The 15413-nt window shown below is 39.3% G+C and overlaps 1 protein-coding gene across 1 annotated transcript in view; it reads left to right on the top strand.

The window, feature by feature from the left end:
- Window positions 1-7783: 7783 nt before the first annotated feature.
- The window catches only part of LOC122556380 (arf-GAP with coiled-coil, ANK repeat and PH domain-containing protein 2-like), a 181625-nt gene continuing 173995 nt past the window's right edge, over window positions 7784-15413 (top strand). The window contains exon 1 of the mRNA XM_087993958.1: window positions 7784-7941. Coding sequence (XP_087850084.1) covers window positions 7889-7941 — 53 coding nt within the window. The 5' untranslated portion in view covers window positions 7784-7888. The remainder of the gene's footprint in view (window positions 7942-15413) is intronic.

Consider the following 15413-nt stretch of genomic DNA (forward strand, 5'->3'; position numbering starts at 1 on the left):
GGCATTTTATGCGTATGTGAGAAACATGAGAATGACGAGAACGAGGGTAGGTCCAATCAAGGACAGTAGTGGGAGACTGTGTATTGAGTCGGAAGAGATAGGAGAGGTCTTGAATGAGTACTTTTCTTCAGTGTTTACGAATGAGAGGAACCGTATTGTTGAAGAGGAGAGTGTGAAACGGACTGGTAAGCTAGAGGAGATACATGTTAGGAAGGAAGATGTGTTGGACATTTTGAACAACTTGAGGATAGACAAGTCCCCCGGGCCTGATGGGATATATCCTAGGATTATGTGGGAAGCAGGAGAGGAAATTGCAGTACCGTTGGCAATGATCTTTTCATCTTCACTGTCAACGGGGGTGGTACCAGGGGACTGGAGAGTGGCAAATGTTGTGCCCCTGTTCAAAAAAGGGAATAGGGATAACCCCGGGAATTACAGGCCAGTTAGTCTTACTTCGGTGGTAGGTAAAGTAATGGAAAGGGTACTGAGAGATAGGATTTATGAGTATCTGGAAAGGCACTGCTTGATTAGGGACAGCCAGCACGGATTTGAGAAGGGTAGGTCTTGCCTTACAAGTCTGATTGAATTCTTTGAGGAGGTGACCAAGCATGTGGATGAGGGTAGAGCAGTGGATGTAGTATACATGGATTTTAGTAAGGCATTTGATAAGGTTCCCCATGGTAGGCTTATGCGGAAAGTCAGGAGGCATGGGATAGAGGGAAATTTGGCCAATTGGATAGAAAACTGGCTAACCGGTCGAAGTCAGAGAGTGGTGGCAGATGGTAAATATTCAGCCTGGAGCCCAGTTACAAGTGGAGTTCCGCAGGGATCAGTTCTGGGTCCTCTGCTGTTCATAATTTTTATTAATGACTTGGATGAGGGAGTCGAAGGGTGGGTCAGTAAATTTGCAGATGATACGAAGATTGGTAGAGTTGTGGATAGTGGGGAGGGCTCTTGTCGGCTGCAAAGGGACTTGGATATGATGCAGAGCTGGGCTGAGGAGTGGCAGATGGAGTTCAACCCTGCCAAGTGTGAGGTGGTCCATTTTGGAAAGACAAATAAGAATGCGGAATACAGGGTTAACGGTAGGGTTCTTAGTGAGGTGGAGGAACAGAAGGATCTTGGGGTCTATGTTCATAGGTCTTTGAAAGTTGCCACTCAGGTGGATAGAGCTTGTAAGAAGGTCTATGGTGTATTAGCGTTCATTAGCAGAGGGATTGAATTCAAGAGTCGTGAAGTGATGTTGCAACTGTACAGGACTTTGGTTAGGCCACATTTGGAGTACTGTGTGCAGTTCTGGTCGCCTCACTTTAGGAAAGATGTGGAAGCTTTGGAGAGGGTGCAGAGAAGATTTACCAGGATGTTGCCTGGAATGGAGAATAGGTCGTACGAGGATAGGTTGAGAGTGCTAGGCCTTTTCTCATTGGAACGGCGAAGGATGAGGGGTGACTTGATAGAGGTTTATAAGATGATCAGAGGAATAGATAGAGTAGACAGTCAGAAACTTTTCCCCCGGGTACAACAGAGTGTTACAAGGGGACATAAATTTAAGGTGAAGGGTGGAAGGTAGAGGGGAGATGTCAGGGGTGGGTTCTTTACCCAGAGAGTGGTGGGGGCATGGAATGCGCTGCCTGTGGGAGTGGTAGAGTCAGAATCTTTGGTGACCTTTAAGCGGCAATTGGATAGGTACATGGATGGGTGCTTAAGCCAGGACAAATGTTCGGCACAACATTGTGGGCCGAAGGGCCTGTTCTGTGCTGTATTGTTCTATGTTCTATGTTCTAAGTGTGGCCTAACCAGTGCCTTGTATATTTTCTAAACAACAACCTGGTTCAAAGGGGATATTACATATCTCTGGCAGAGGTGAGACTTGAATCCAGGCCTCCTGGCTCACAGATAGGGGTACTACCATTGTACAATAACTACCACCTTGTATAGTTTTTGCAAGACCTCTCTATTTATACTCTATTCCCTTTCAAATAAAGGCCAATATTTCATTTTCCTTCTCTAATACCTGTTGAACTTATATGCTAGCTTTTTATGATTCAATCATGACATCTGTGCTGTCTCTTTCTGTAAACGTTTTCTACTTGAATAATATTCAGCTCCTCTAGTGTGTAATCTCTCAGTTTCCTGCATTATATTCGATTCCCAACAGTGTGGAAACAGGCCCTTCGGCCCAACAAGTCCACACCAATACGCCGGAGAGCAACCCACCCAGACCCACCTCCCTCTGACGAGTGCATCTAACACTATGGGCAATTTAACATGACCAATTCACCTGGCCTGCATATTTTTGGACTGTGGGAGGAAACCGGAGGAAACCCACACAAAGACAGGGAGAACATGCAAACTCCACACAGACAGTCGCCTGAGGCTAGAATCGAACCTGGTATCCTGATGCTGTGAGGCAGCAGTACTAACCATCTGATCTACCAGGTTTTTTTGCCTGCTTGTTTAACTTGACTTTATCCCTCTGCAGACTCTTGGCATCATCTTCAGCAGTTGACTTTCCATCTATTTTTGGTAGTATATTCACTTACCTCTGATACGGACCAGGCCAGACCCCCTTCAAAACATTTCAAGAAAGTAGACCCGACCCTAACTTTGCCAGTTGTTTTAAACAGATATATTGCAGATATTCCATGAGGGATGCAGCTGGTCAAACCACATGGTTTCAAAGAAAACAGAATTTATTTACAAAATACTGATTGAAACACAAAAGAGAACAGAATACAGAATAACTTAATCTATCCAAAAACAGATTATACCAACTGAATGATGCGGTTCCAAATACTTGCAACAGTCCCCATAAACACCCTTTGGCACAAAAGGTAAAATCAAAAACAGGGTCTTAGAGAAGTGATGTCAGGGAGAGAGAGGATCAGCCTGGACCTGTTTCATTGGGTCCAGCAGCTTCACAACTGCCAAAACTCAAATCACACCAGGAGAACTGGCCACTCCCCTTTCATTGTACAAGTGTTTTTTTTAAACTTGAAACCTTTTTCCTGGGAGAGTGTCTGTTAGCTATAATCAAATTGGCCCCAAAACCCAACCAACTCAGACTTTTCAGAACCTGTGTCTTTTATGACCTCTCTGGAAAAAAAAGCCAAATGACACCATAAACCTGTTAAAGGAGCAGCATCACCACACCTCACCCAAGCCATTAAACATATTGTGAATATTTGTGGCACCAGCACTGATCCCTGTGGCATTCCACCAATTACAGGTTGTCATCCTGAAAATGCCCCACCCTTATCCCAACTCCCTGTCTTCTATGAGTTAGCCAATCCTCTACTCATGCTAACATACCACCTCCAGAACCAAGGTCTCTTACTGTATTAAGTAGCCTCATGTTCTGGTACCTAATAAAATGCCTTCTGGAAAACCAAATGTATTAAATCCACCTTTATCTATCTTGCTCATTACCTCCTCAAAGAATACCAATAAATTTGTTCGGACTGATTTCCCCTTTATGGAGCTATGCTGACTTTGCTTGATTATATTATGCAATTTTAAATACTCTGCTATTACATCACTTATTTATTACATTACAATACTAACATTATCTTAATTACAGATGTTAAGCTAACTGGCCTATAGTTGCTATTTTTGTCCCCTTTCATTTTTGAATAAAGATGTTACATTGGCAGTTTTCTAATCCCTTCCCTCCCACTCCATGTTCTTCTCCATCCCTATGGAGTTGTGCTTAAGCCTGGCACCAGGCAGGTAACACAGCCTTCGGACTCCCTGTTACAGCTGCAGGGAAATGATGTAGCCCTCCAATAATGTTGTGGCTCTACCACCACTACATTTCTATTTCCTCTCCTCAATTGAATGGCTTCCTGGACCATTGTGCTGTGGTCTTATTCTCCCAGGAGTCCCCACTCATGTCCACACAGCTAGCAAGAATCCTTGTAACTATTGGACAAATGTAAGGACCAAGGTTCCTCAAATGCAACCTCTGCATCCCTATACCTTCCTCAGTGACTGTCACAACTTCCTGTCCCTGGTCACAGACAAAGTTAAATTATTTAGTCTGCAGGGATAGGATCACTTTTTCGAACAATGCGATCAGATAACTTCCCCCTTCCCTGATGTGGTGCAATATCTGCAGCTTAGCGTCCAGCTCCGCAACTCTGATCTGAAATTCTTCAACTGCAAACACTTACTACTAGATGTGTTCGCTCTGGTTCACATTGGTGCCCAGAATCTTCCACATGTTACAGCAGCAACACATCACCTATCCTGCCATCACTCCTGTAATGAGTTAATTTATAAATTAATTACCCCAGTTTTTCTGCTCTATAGACTTTACCATAATCATAGTTTTAATTAAAAAAAACCCACCATGATTTTATACTTACCCAGCATTTTTTAAGAAAAGAGAGAAGAAAAACACTGGATACCTGAAGATCTTTTGTTTTCTTTAAAGCCTAGAAATATTCATCAATTCTACTCATCAATCAGGTTCTCATATTACGTTGTCGTTCTATCTGCCTCTTGTCTCACTCGATCCATTCCTTTTATTCTCTACCAGTCAAGTTCTTTCTATTGCATTCACTTCTTGCACTAAACGTTAGTTAAAGCACCTGATTCACCTTGCAAAAATTTCCCACGAATCAAATTTCCAGTTCACTACTCAGCCTTTATGTCACTCAACAGAAATCTCCTTCACAATTGACTGTGCTCCTTACTGACTGTTCAGTGAAAAGTCTTTCTCTTGTACAGGTTTGCTCAGAGTCACTTCTCAGATACAGCAATCAAAACCCCATTGCCTGAAAAGGATAAGATAATTTGTTCTGATTTCTATGAGCAAATCTAAACTTCTATTCAATACAAGTACAAGACTTTAAAATTAAGTTAGGATATTCATCAAACATCAAAATAATGTTACCTTGATCCTTCAAAGTGTTAGGTTCAGAATGAGTTTGAAGTGAAGGTAACCGATACTAACATCTCTTCCTTAATGAATGTAATCATTTACATTAGGTGAAATATCTATAATGAATGGATCTTCTGGTGTTATCTAATTAAAAAGTGGCATAGAAGATGGTCATTTGATTGATAATAAACCACCTGTAATTGTTATCCCATAATTGTAATTATCCCATTGTAATTAGGTTACCTGTCCAGTTTCCAAGATTTTAAAATTTATTTTGGATAAACAATCAAGTTGGGTGACTTTTTTTGTGATGGTACTGCCTCCAGTATGACAGTGAGATAATAGCATAGAGTTTCCTTATCAGAAACAAAACAGAAATTGCTGGAAAAGCTTAGCAGGTCTTGCAGCATCTGTGAGGAGAAAGTGAGGTCTGCAGATGCTGGAGATCAGAGATGGAAATGTGTTGCTGGAAAAGCGCAGCAGGTCAGGCAGCATCTAGGGAACAGGAGAATCGACGTTTCGGGCATTAGCCCTTCTTCAGGCATTAGCCCTTCTTCGGGCATTAGCCCTTTCCTGAAGAAGGACTAATGCCCGAAACTTCGATTCTCCTGTTCCCTAGATGCTGCCTGACCTGCTGCGCTTTTCCAGCAACACATTTCCATCTCTTGCAGCATCTGTACAGAGAAATCAAAATTAATATTTCGGGTCCGGTCACTCTTCCTCAGAACGTTTCCTTTTCAGTATGTGTTTTTACTTATCCAGTTTTGAGGAATGTCTCCAGACCTAAAACGTTAGCTTTGATTTTGCTGCACAGGTGCTGCCAGACTTGCTGAGCTTTTCCAAAAACTTCTGCTTTTGTTTGTGTTTTTACTTATCTACGTTCTTGCATTGTTGTAGTTCTTGATTCCCTCATTTTCTCACTAGTCATCCCCATTCCAACCAAGGGTCAATTGGGCATTTTTTGGAACCTCATGCTGTCATGAACAGGAAACCAATTAACCGTCTTTCAGGATAATTCCCAGTTCACCTTGCCTTCTTGGGGACATTATACAGACGCACATTCACACGCACAGTTTATAATCCACACAGATCAACCCTTTTATGTTGAATGAAAGTCTTGTTTATGAACTACAATGTATTTCTATATATCTATGTTTATTAAATTCAAATTAATAGTTTCATATTGACACTAAGATAGAGAGGGACGTAAACTCGTCGAAGGTTAGTTTAACTGAGAGGAGGAAATCTTTCTTTACACCCACATTGATCAACGTGTAGCGTTCTAAGAAGCCGCGTGAAAATAAAACTTTAAAATATTTAAAGAAACAATTACCGCAGGTCGAATTAAGACTGCACGGTTGAACGAAGCTGGTCAAAATGTTTTCATATCTGTAACAATCTGATATCGTGGGATAGGAAATCGCACTGCAGCTGCATAGCATTGTGCACAATGCGTATGTTTGAACTATTGACATTACAAGTCCAACATAATCCTGCAGCCCGTGTAACGATTTCATCGTAAGAAATCAATAAAGTGGACGCTCACTTTTCAGTACAATGTTTCTTTCTCCATGCCTTCGCTACTGCTGCGAACTACTGTATTTGCATTGCTGAGTTTTGTACATGTTATACGGAGCCAAAATGTTTGGCTCAAAATTTGTTGTAAACATTAATGTTATTGTTAACAGGACTGTTGAAATATGGGAGCAATAGTAGGCAATCTTAAAGCTATTGGTCTTGTTTAGATTTTGTGTACAATCTGTATTTTTTCTATCAATAGTTTTTTCAGTATCGTCAAGCATCTTAATTTAGAATTTTGCTGCCCAACTGACTGCAAACCTGTGTAAAAGCATATTATCACTCACTCTCCTAATTCATGTGCAATTCTGTCCAAATTCTGGAATTTGTTAGAACTAACATATAAAAGAGCTGAGATTTCATTGCAGCTTTAACACTTTTGAATGGTTTGTGCGTTAAGTAGGTGACGGCGCAAATGTATAAAATGAAAATAAACTTCCGTGAGCTAGATAGCTTTACATCAACCAACAAAAGAAAAAAATACAACGGATGCTGAAAATCTGAAACAAATATTGCTGGGTGACTCTGGACTTGAAACGTTAACTCTGCTTTCTCTGCACTGATGCTGCCAGACCTGCTGAGTTTCTCCAGCAATTTGTTCTTATTCAACCTAAGGATGTTTCAGAGGTCCTGAAGACACACCTGATACAATGCAAATATCCCAGCAGATAGTTGGAGGCTGGTACAATTGCAACATTCAAGAGGCATTTGGATGGGTATATGAATAGGAAGGGTTTGGAGGGATATGGGCCGGGTGCTGGCAGGTGGGACTAGATTGGGTTGGGATATCTAGTCGGCATGGACGGGTTGGACCGAAGGGTCTGTTTCCATGCTGTACATCTCTATGATTCTAACATTAATAGGTAATCATTATTTACTGTTACTTCTTAAATGGTTTGTGCATGACATCATTCTTAAAAACATTATTTGTAAATATTGTTACTTTTCCTTTACCCACACGGTTGTTTTGGTGTAGACATTGATGTATCTCTTGACGGATTAATCGCCGTGTTTTGTATTTGAAACATTAACTCTTTAAGAATTCCGAATCAGGTCTGCATCCCAGTCCCGAACTGGGAGTGGAGCCAGACCCCAGGGCTAAATCCCGGACTGGATCCAGACGCCGAGCTGGATCGGACCTACCCCTAGCGGAATCCCGGACAGGATCAGGATAGAACTGGATCGGACTGCTGGAGTCAATTCCTTCGGGAGCGGGGTTAGTGCGGCCTCCCGCCAACTGGTTGGTTGGCTTGGTTGGAGGGGGCGGCTCTGATTGGTTGGTTCACTGTCAGTCACAGTGCCTGTGAGTCCGGGTGCACGGGAGCGAGCGGGGCACGGGCGGGGACCGAGGACGGGGTCACGCCTTAAACCGACGACGGACGGTGAGCGAGGGCGGCGGTAAACGGTTGGTTGTACACAGGCGCCATGAAGTTGATGGTGGATTTCGATGAGTGTCTGAAGGACTCTCCCCGTTTCAGGTAGGCCGTTGTCCCAGGAATGATCCCCGGTCTCTGTGGGCAGGAATGTTCTGTCGCTTGATGCCCTCTCTCCGGCTGCCTCTCCTGAAGTGGAGAATCAGTGCTTTATTTCCATCTTGTTTAACGTTTGTTATTTCATAGTTTTAAATCGTATTTCAGAAAATTCCACAAATTAATCAAAAATAATTGAGTTAAGTTTTAATTGTAAACTCTTGTTGTAAATTTAGATTTATTGAGTTTTTTAAAGTTAACTGTCAGTTTTTTTGGCCATGTTTTGGGCTCATGTTTATAGTGTAAATGTTTGATCCCATCAACATTTTTTTAGTGGGATGGTTCTTGTAGTGCCAATCCTATTATCCTTGCTAACATTCGAGTGTTTAGTCAGTACAGGTGCCTATTGTACATTTCATTGTGAAGAACTTTGTATGGCTGAAATTGTTAAAGTCATTGTTAGCTTCTACTGTGGACTTTTGAAGTCTGTGAACTATCTTTTTGATGTCATTGGCATTAGTATTTTGTTGCACTTAATGACTTTGGAAGTAATTCTTGAATTTACAATAAACCTAAAATGTTAACTTTTTAAATGTCCCTTTAAATTTTTTTTCATCACATTCAAATTAACTTTAACTGTTGTAAGCAGACTGATGTGAATAATTTGACAGCCATCTTTCTTGGCACGATTTCACTAAACAACATCATAGATGAGCATTTGATCTTTTTTGATCTGGTAAACTAACAGAAAGGAAGAGTGGGGATAAATGGGTATTTTTCTGGTTGGTGATCAGTAGTGAGTGTTTGAATCGATGTTGGGATTGCAATTGTTTACAATTAGATGATTTGGAGGTGTAAACCAAGTGTAGTGTGGTGAAAGTGAGGATTGTAGACTAGTCACTAGTAATTAGGAATCTGATGAAGGGCTGATGCCTCAACGTCAATTCCCCTGCTCCTCGGATGCTGCCTGACCTGTGCTTTTCCAGTACCACACTTTTGACCAAGTGTAGTGTGTCACCATTTGCAAAAAAAAACTAAGTGGTGGAGCAAAGTGTGCAGAGGACACCAAAGTCTGCAGAGGGATATAGATAGGTTAAGTGAGTGGGCAAAGGTCTCGCAGGTGGAGTACAATGTTGGTAAATATGAGGTGATTCATTTTGGAAGGAATAACAGCAAAATTGACTTATTTAAATGGTGAAAACTTGCAGCATGCAGAGGGCCTGGGTGTCCTTCTGCATGATTCACAAAGTGTTGCTTTGCAGGTGCTGCAGGCAAACGGAATATTGTCCTTCATTGCTAGAAGGATGGAATTTAAACATCGGGAGGTTATGTTGCATCTGTATAGGGTGCTGTGTACAGTTTTGGTCTCCTTACTTAAGAGAGAATATACTGCCAGTGGAGGGGGTTCACTCATTCTGGAGTTGAGAGGGTTGGTTTGTGAGAAACTGAGTAGTTTGTGTCTATATTCATTGGAATTTAGAAGAATTATGGGGTGGGGGGATCATTTATTGAAACAAAATTGAGGGGAATAGATAAGATAGAAGCAGGGAAATTGTTTCCATTGGATGAAACTAGAACTAGGGAGTGTCGTCTCAAAAGGTGGAGCACATTCAAGACTGAGTCAAGGAGGAACTTGTTTTCCTGGAGAGTTGTGAATCTGTGGTATTCCCTGCTCAGTGAAGCAGTTGAAGCTATCTTGTTGAATATTTTAAGGCAAAGATAATTTTTACTGTTCAAAAATGTAGGGGTTACAGTGAGCAGGTAGGTAAGTGGAGCTGAGTACATGAAAAGATCAGCCATTATCTTATTGAATGGCAGATGAGGCTTGATGGGCTGGATGGCCCATTCCTGCTTGTATTTCTTATGTTCATTTTTGGCAGTGTTGATTGTGGATCTTTATTGGCAAGAACATTCATAGTATTAATTAATAGTGTATATTTTGATTTCAAACTCTGAAGTGTAATTTGATCTGATCCCGAATGTCAGTGTCATTCAGTTGGTAATCCCATTTTATTTTTCAGTATCAATATCAGTTCTTGTAGTCAAGTTGTAAGTTGGCCAAATACCTTGACATTAGGCTCGAAGAAATGTTCCAATTCTTTTAGTGGCAGTATACATTGCAGTGTCTCACACCAGTCAACCTTGTTTTACCATGAGATGGTTATTCACTTTGGCAAGTGTGGCCATGTGCAGTATGAAGTAAAATATGAAAATGTTCTCAATCTGTTTATTTGATTTGTACTCTGGTTCTGGAGATAAAAGAGCACTGTTAACTACTTCAATGTCTCAAAGTTGTGTATATGGAATTTTTTTTTGTGTCTTGGAGATTGTCCAATCATACTTTTATTCCAAGCAAGCAAAAAAACCCACCAAGAAGCATCCCTTCCATTTTGCATTACTTTCAAAGTTAGTGGAGAAAATTAATTCCTTATTTTGCCTGTTCAGTTTATAAATGTGAAACTAAGATATTTCCTGTTTAATAGTGTAGTGATCTCAAATGAGTGTGACTTGTTAAGTTGCAAGCAACGACGTTGAACAATTTATGGGAAATGTCACTTGTTGAGTTTGCAAATTTGATTGCTGGTTGTAGTATTGGGTTAAAATAATTAGAAATACATTAAAGCTGCAAAGCAATTCATAATATAGTATACTTAAGACTTGTCACTTGATCAGAGCACTTGTCCTGTTGGTGTTTGTTGACCATGAATCACTTGAGTCAATAAATGAGCTACCATGATCTTATCTCCAAAATGAAAAATCACTAACCCCAAGGAGAGTTTTCTACATGTTGATGGGCATTAATTGATTCAATTTTTAAACATTTTTGGAGTAGGTTTTCAAGTGGAGAACATGAGTCAAATAATACCTTTTTTGTAGTTTTTTTTACATTGACATCTCTTTGTAATGTTTAATAATTTGCCTTAAGAAAAAAAAACTAGCCACTTCATTGACCTATCCATTTTAATGATACAATTTTAGCCTTGCAATGCATGTATTTGAGCTTGATACATAAATTTATTTGAACAAAATTGGGCATTAATATTTTGTTTAAACTATGACATCAGAAATTGGCTTAAAATTACTATTAAATGTCCAGCATAGTCATTCTCCTCCTTTTTTGAGAATAAGAGATTTCCTTATGGATGAGCATCAGTTGATTGTTTATAATAATCATCAGTTGCATTTCATGAATGCTAGTTCTCTCTGATGTTATAACTGCATTAAATCATAGAGGAAAACATAACTGGAACATAGTGCATGTATTCTTTTCTTTTTATCAGTTTTAAAGTTCTGATTGAAAGTCTGTCAATTTGAAATGCTAATTCCTGTTCCTGTTTGCACATCCTATCTGATCTGCTGAATACTTCCAGTGAATTCTGTTTTTCACTTTTGATTAGTTTGGATTTTGCCTGGAATTGCAGTGTTGTCATAATGCTATAATTAACTGAAAAATGAGAAGTACAACACTTAAAATGTGTTTTAAAATTCAAGTTAAAAAAAAATTTGACTAAGTTTGGAACATGTTCCTTATCTAGTGCTGCTGATTTTCATACCACAGCCGTTGTGCAACGATGTAGTTTTGAAGCTCCAAATTTTGTTGCGGTGACAAGTTACTGCTGACAGTTTAATGACTCATTGATGCATGTATTGTACATTTTAATAGAGAGAGAGAGAGAGCTTATATTTTCTTCCTGTTGCGCATCTTTCTCTTTTTACTGGGGGACAGCTTGATGTGGTTGTTGGAATCTTGAGTAAGATTAAACCCTTTTTCTGAGGGGTGGCTCATTATCTCCTTCTATGTGATCAAAGATCGACAAAACAGAAGTTATAATCTAGCCTTGCTTTTCTGATTAATTACTTCGCAGCATAGTCTGACAAATGACTATTCCATTTTGCAAATGTTTTAATTTTTAATTTTCATCATTCAAAGGATTGTGTGTCACTGACTAATTCAGCATTTATTGTCCATCACTAGTTGCCGTGCAAAAATACCTGCAATGATTTAATAATTTTATACTGAAAATTGAGGTATTCAATCTTCATGTATGTTGGTTTCTCTCCTCTCCAGAGTAATGTTTTTTACAGATGTTAAGCATTGAACTGATTGCTCAAAGAATTAAAATTTATAAGGTAGTGAATATTCAGTGGTCTTCATGCATTGTTAACTTTGTTCAGTTAACTGAATTAGTTATTAAAACAATTTAGTTATGAACTTTACATTATTGTTGCAGCTTAAATGTTTGGAATTGCTTTTGGCAGAATTTGTTGGAAAACTTTTTTTATCTGATCATTTGGTAGTTTGGAAAAGAATTCTGCCAAACATCTGAGAGTAATTTTACATCTTTATAGATATCCGGTGACTACAGCCAGCACTATCATGTAATTGCGCAGTTCTCTTACGGTCTATTGGTGTTTTATTCATTTAGATCTACCAGATGTTCACCGTTTTTGCTTTGTCTATTGTATCATGGGTCTAATTGCTCCATTTTCAGGCTTTTTTTTGACTCCCAGGAAAATCTTTAAATCCCAGGTGTAGCTTTGTCTCCATGCTCAAGTTCAAGGGGTGAAAGTGTATCTGAGGCACAACTGGTTTAAACATCCATCACTAGGTCTCACTAGATCAAATCGGGCACTGTCGCAACCCACACTTCTTTTTTTTTTGTGATTGTTTTACTTAAGAAAGATCCTGGAGAGAAAGTATAGCATGTACTCTTTCTTTTCACACAAACAATAATCTCTTTTGACTGCTTTGCTCTCTCCATCTTTACCTGAAACAGTATACACAGGTTGTTAAACAACTACTTAATGGCTATGCTTATGACCATTTTGTTCAGCAGTTTCTGCTGGCCTCTTCTGTTGACTTGCCCACAAAGCCAAATTCCCCAGACTCTCCGCTGTCCTTTTTAACCCAGAGCTTTCTGTGGTTTCTTGTTCAAGCCTACTATCTTCCAAGTTCAGGTCATTTGAGACCTGTGGTAATTTGCACACAATTTGTTGACCATCCATCTTTTCCTTTATGCCCCTGTGCTGACTGACAAGGTAAATTATTACTCTTGTGAACTATTTTTCTTGCATTCAGATCCATCATTATCACTGCTTCTCCAATGTAGACACAAAACTTCCCTTCACTCCATTGTGTTTACTTTCTTTAGGCTTCTTATTTCTGGCACAATGAGCAATCTTTAAAGGAGAAGGCAAGAGTGCAGGTTGATTTGTTGCAGATGAGGCTGATTTGTTTGCAAAAAATTTAAAAAAAGGCATGTGTGGATGTCCTATTTGACCAAGGAATCATGTCAGGAGGGAGATTTTGAAAATAGAACTAATTTAAAGGCTTTGTATTTGAATGCTTTGTGCATTCAGAATAAAATCAGTGAATTAAGAGTGCCAGTAAAGTTAAGGATAGTATCAAATCGGGGGAAAAAAAACAGGTAAAATGGCAATAGTAATGCAATGTAATCTTGCAAGAGTCCTTAGATTCTGGTAAAGTCTGACCAGAATTGAAAAACTGCTAAAATAAAGGTAGGGAGTCAAAAAGCTGTTAACTGTCGGCCAATCAGCTTCACATCTGATTTTGGGAAAGGATCAGAGTCTCTTTTTATAAAAGATGTAACAGTCAAACATTTAGTGCATAATGCAATCAAGCAATCAAAATTGCTTCATGAATAGGAAATCATGCAGTACATGTTTTGTTAAAATATGTTAAGGTTACAGTCAAGATAGATAAAGGGCAACAGTCTATATAATATTTGGATTTCTGAAATGTGGTGTTCCATAATGCACTATACATGTAGCTACTTAAGAAGAGACTGTGATGCAGGAAATAAACTTATTAGCACGGACAACAGATTGGCTAACTAGGAACAAAGAGTTGGAACAAAGGGGGCATTTCAGTTGGTAAACTATATAACTAGTGGAATACCACAAAGATCTGTGCTAAGACCATAACTATTTACAATATATTCATGACTTGGATGATGGAAATGAATGTACATCCCTGGTTTGTGGACCTTACAAGAAGTGGCAAGACATGTTGTAAGGACAACATGAAGTCTGTAGGCATGAGGAGTGCTAACGCTTGGCAGATGAAGTATAATATGGGAGCGTTGTTCTGCACTTTCTGCTTGGAAGAATAAGAGTGTTTAATATTATTTAAATGAGGAATGGCAGTTTTTCATTGTCTCATATTTGCTTTTTTTAATAGATATTTTTATTAGAAATTTAACATTTTTACAAGTTTACAAAAATAAACAAAACTCTCAAATATAAACATTGATGTAGAATTAAATCAAATATACAATAGCCAAAATTTAACAAAAGGAAAAAAAACAAAAAAGAAAAAAAAAAATAAAACTCAACTATCTACTAATCTAACCTACAACTAACCAGAGTGTATATTTAAGTCTCTTACATGCTCGGAATGTGTTAACATCAGATGTAATAAAACCCGTATTCGTGCGGGATTCCTCTCCTAAGGGGCCCTGGACCAGCCAGGTTTGTAATCTCAATTAAATAAAAGCCCTTGTTAGGATAGCCGAAATATCTGTATTTATGTAATTCAAGAAGGGCTGCCATATTTTATAAAATAATTCGGTCTTTCGGTGCACCATATTTGTAAGGAAGTCAAGGGGAATACATTCCATAATTAATCTGTGCCAATTTGAAAGTCCAGGGGGGCCCTCAGCCACCCAGTTCACCAAAATATTTTTCCTTGCACAGAAAAAAAGAATAGAAAATAGTCTCTTCCCGTACATGTCCAGGGAGGGAAAGTTCGAAAAACTCAAAAGGAGAGATACAGGGTCCACTTTAATTTCCGTTCCTAAAATTTCTGTCAGGGTACTTGCTACTTTAGTCCAATATCTACAGATCTTATGACAGTCCATAGGCAATGAACAAGAGTGCCCACCTCTATTTTGCATTTGGGACACATTGGAGATGCTCCTGCCTTAAATTTTGCCAGTCGAACCGGTGCTATATGGGCTCTATGAAGTATCTTCAGCTGGATAGCCTGGGTTCTGTTACAGATAGTAATTCTTCTAGTGTTTTCCCAAATATCATTCCACGTTTCTATATAGATTTCTAGTCCCAAATCCTGATCCCATGTTTTAAGCAGATTATCCATATCTCCCGATACTTCATCATGTAGTGAATGATAAATAGTATTGACGGAAGATACCCCCACTGGTCGTAGGACACTACATTCTCTATCTGATTTATAAAGACTAAATAATAACGTAGTCTTCTTCTGTATATAATCTCGAATTTGGAAGTATCGAAAGAGGTCTCCATTTGGTAATCCGAATTTCTGACGCAGCTGTTCAAAAGACATCAGGACCCCATCTTTAAATAGATCCCCTAAACATGAGATACCCCTGGATCTCCAGAGTTTAAAAGTGGCATCTGTAAACCCCGGTTGGAATCCCCATGCTCCCACTATCGGTGCATAGGGGGATGTTTTATGTGAGTTGCCTTCATTTTGCCGC

This window comes from Chiloscyllium plagiosum, unplaced genomic scaffold, assembly GCF_037043375.1.
Source record: "Chiloscyllium plagiosum isolate Xiang-an unplaced genomic scaffold, Cpla_swu_hap1 HiC_scaffold_13, whole genome shotgun sequence".
In the NCBI taxonomy this organism is placed as follows: domain Eukaryota; kingdom Metazoa; phylum Chordata; class Chondrichthyes; order Orectolobiformes; family Hemiscylliidae; genus Chiloscyllium; species Chiloscyllium plagiosum.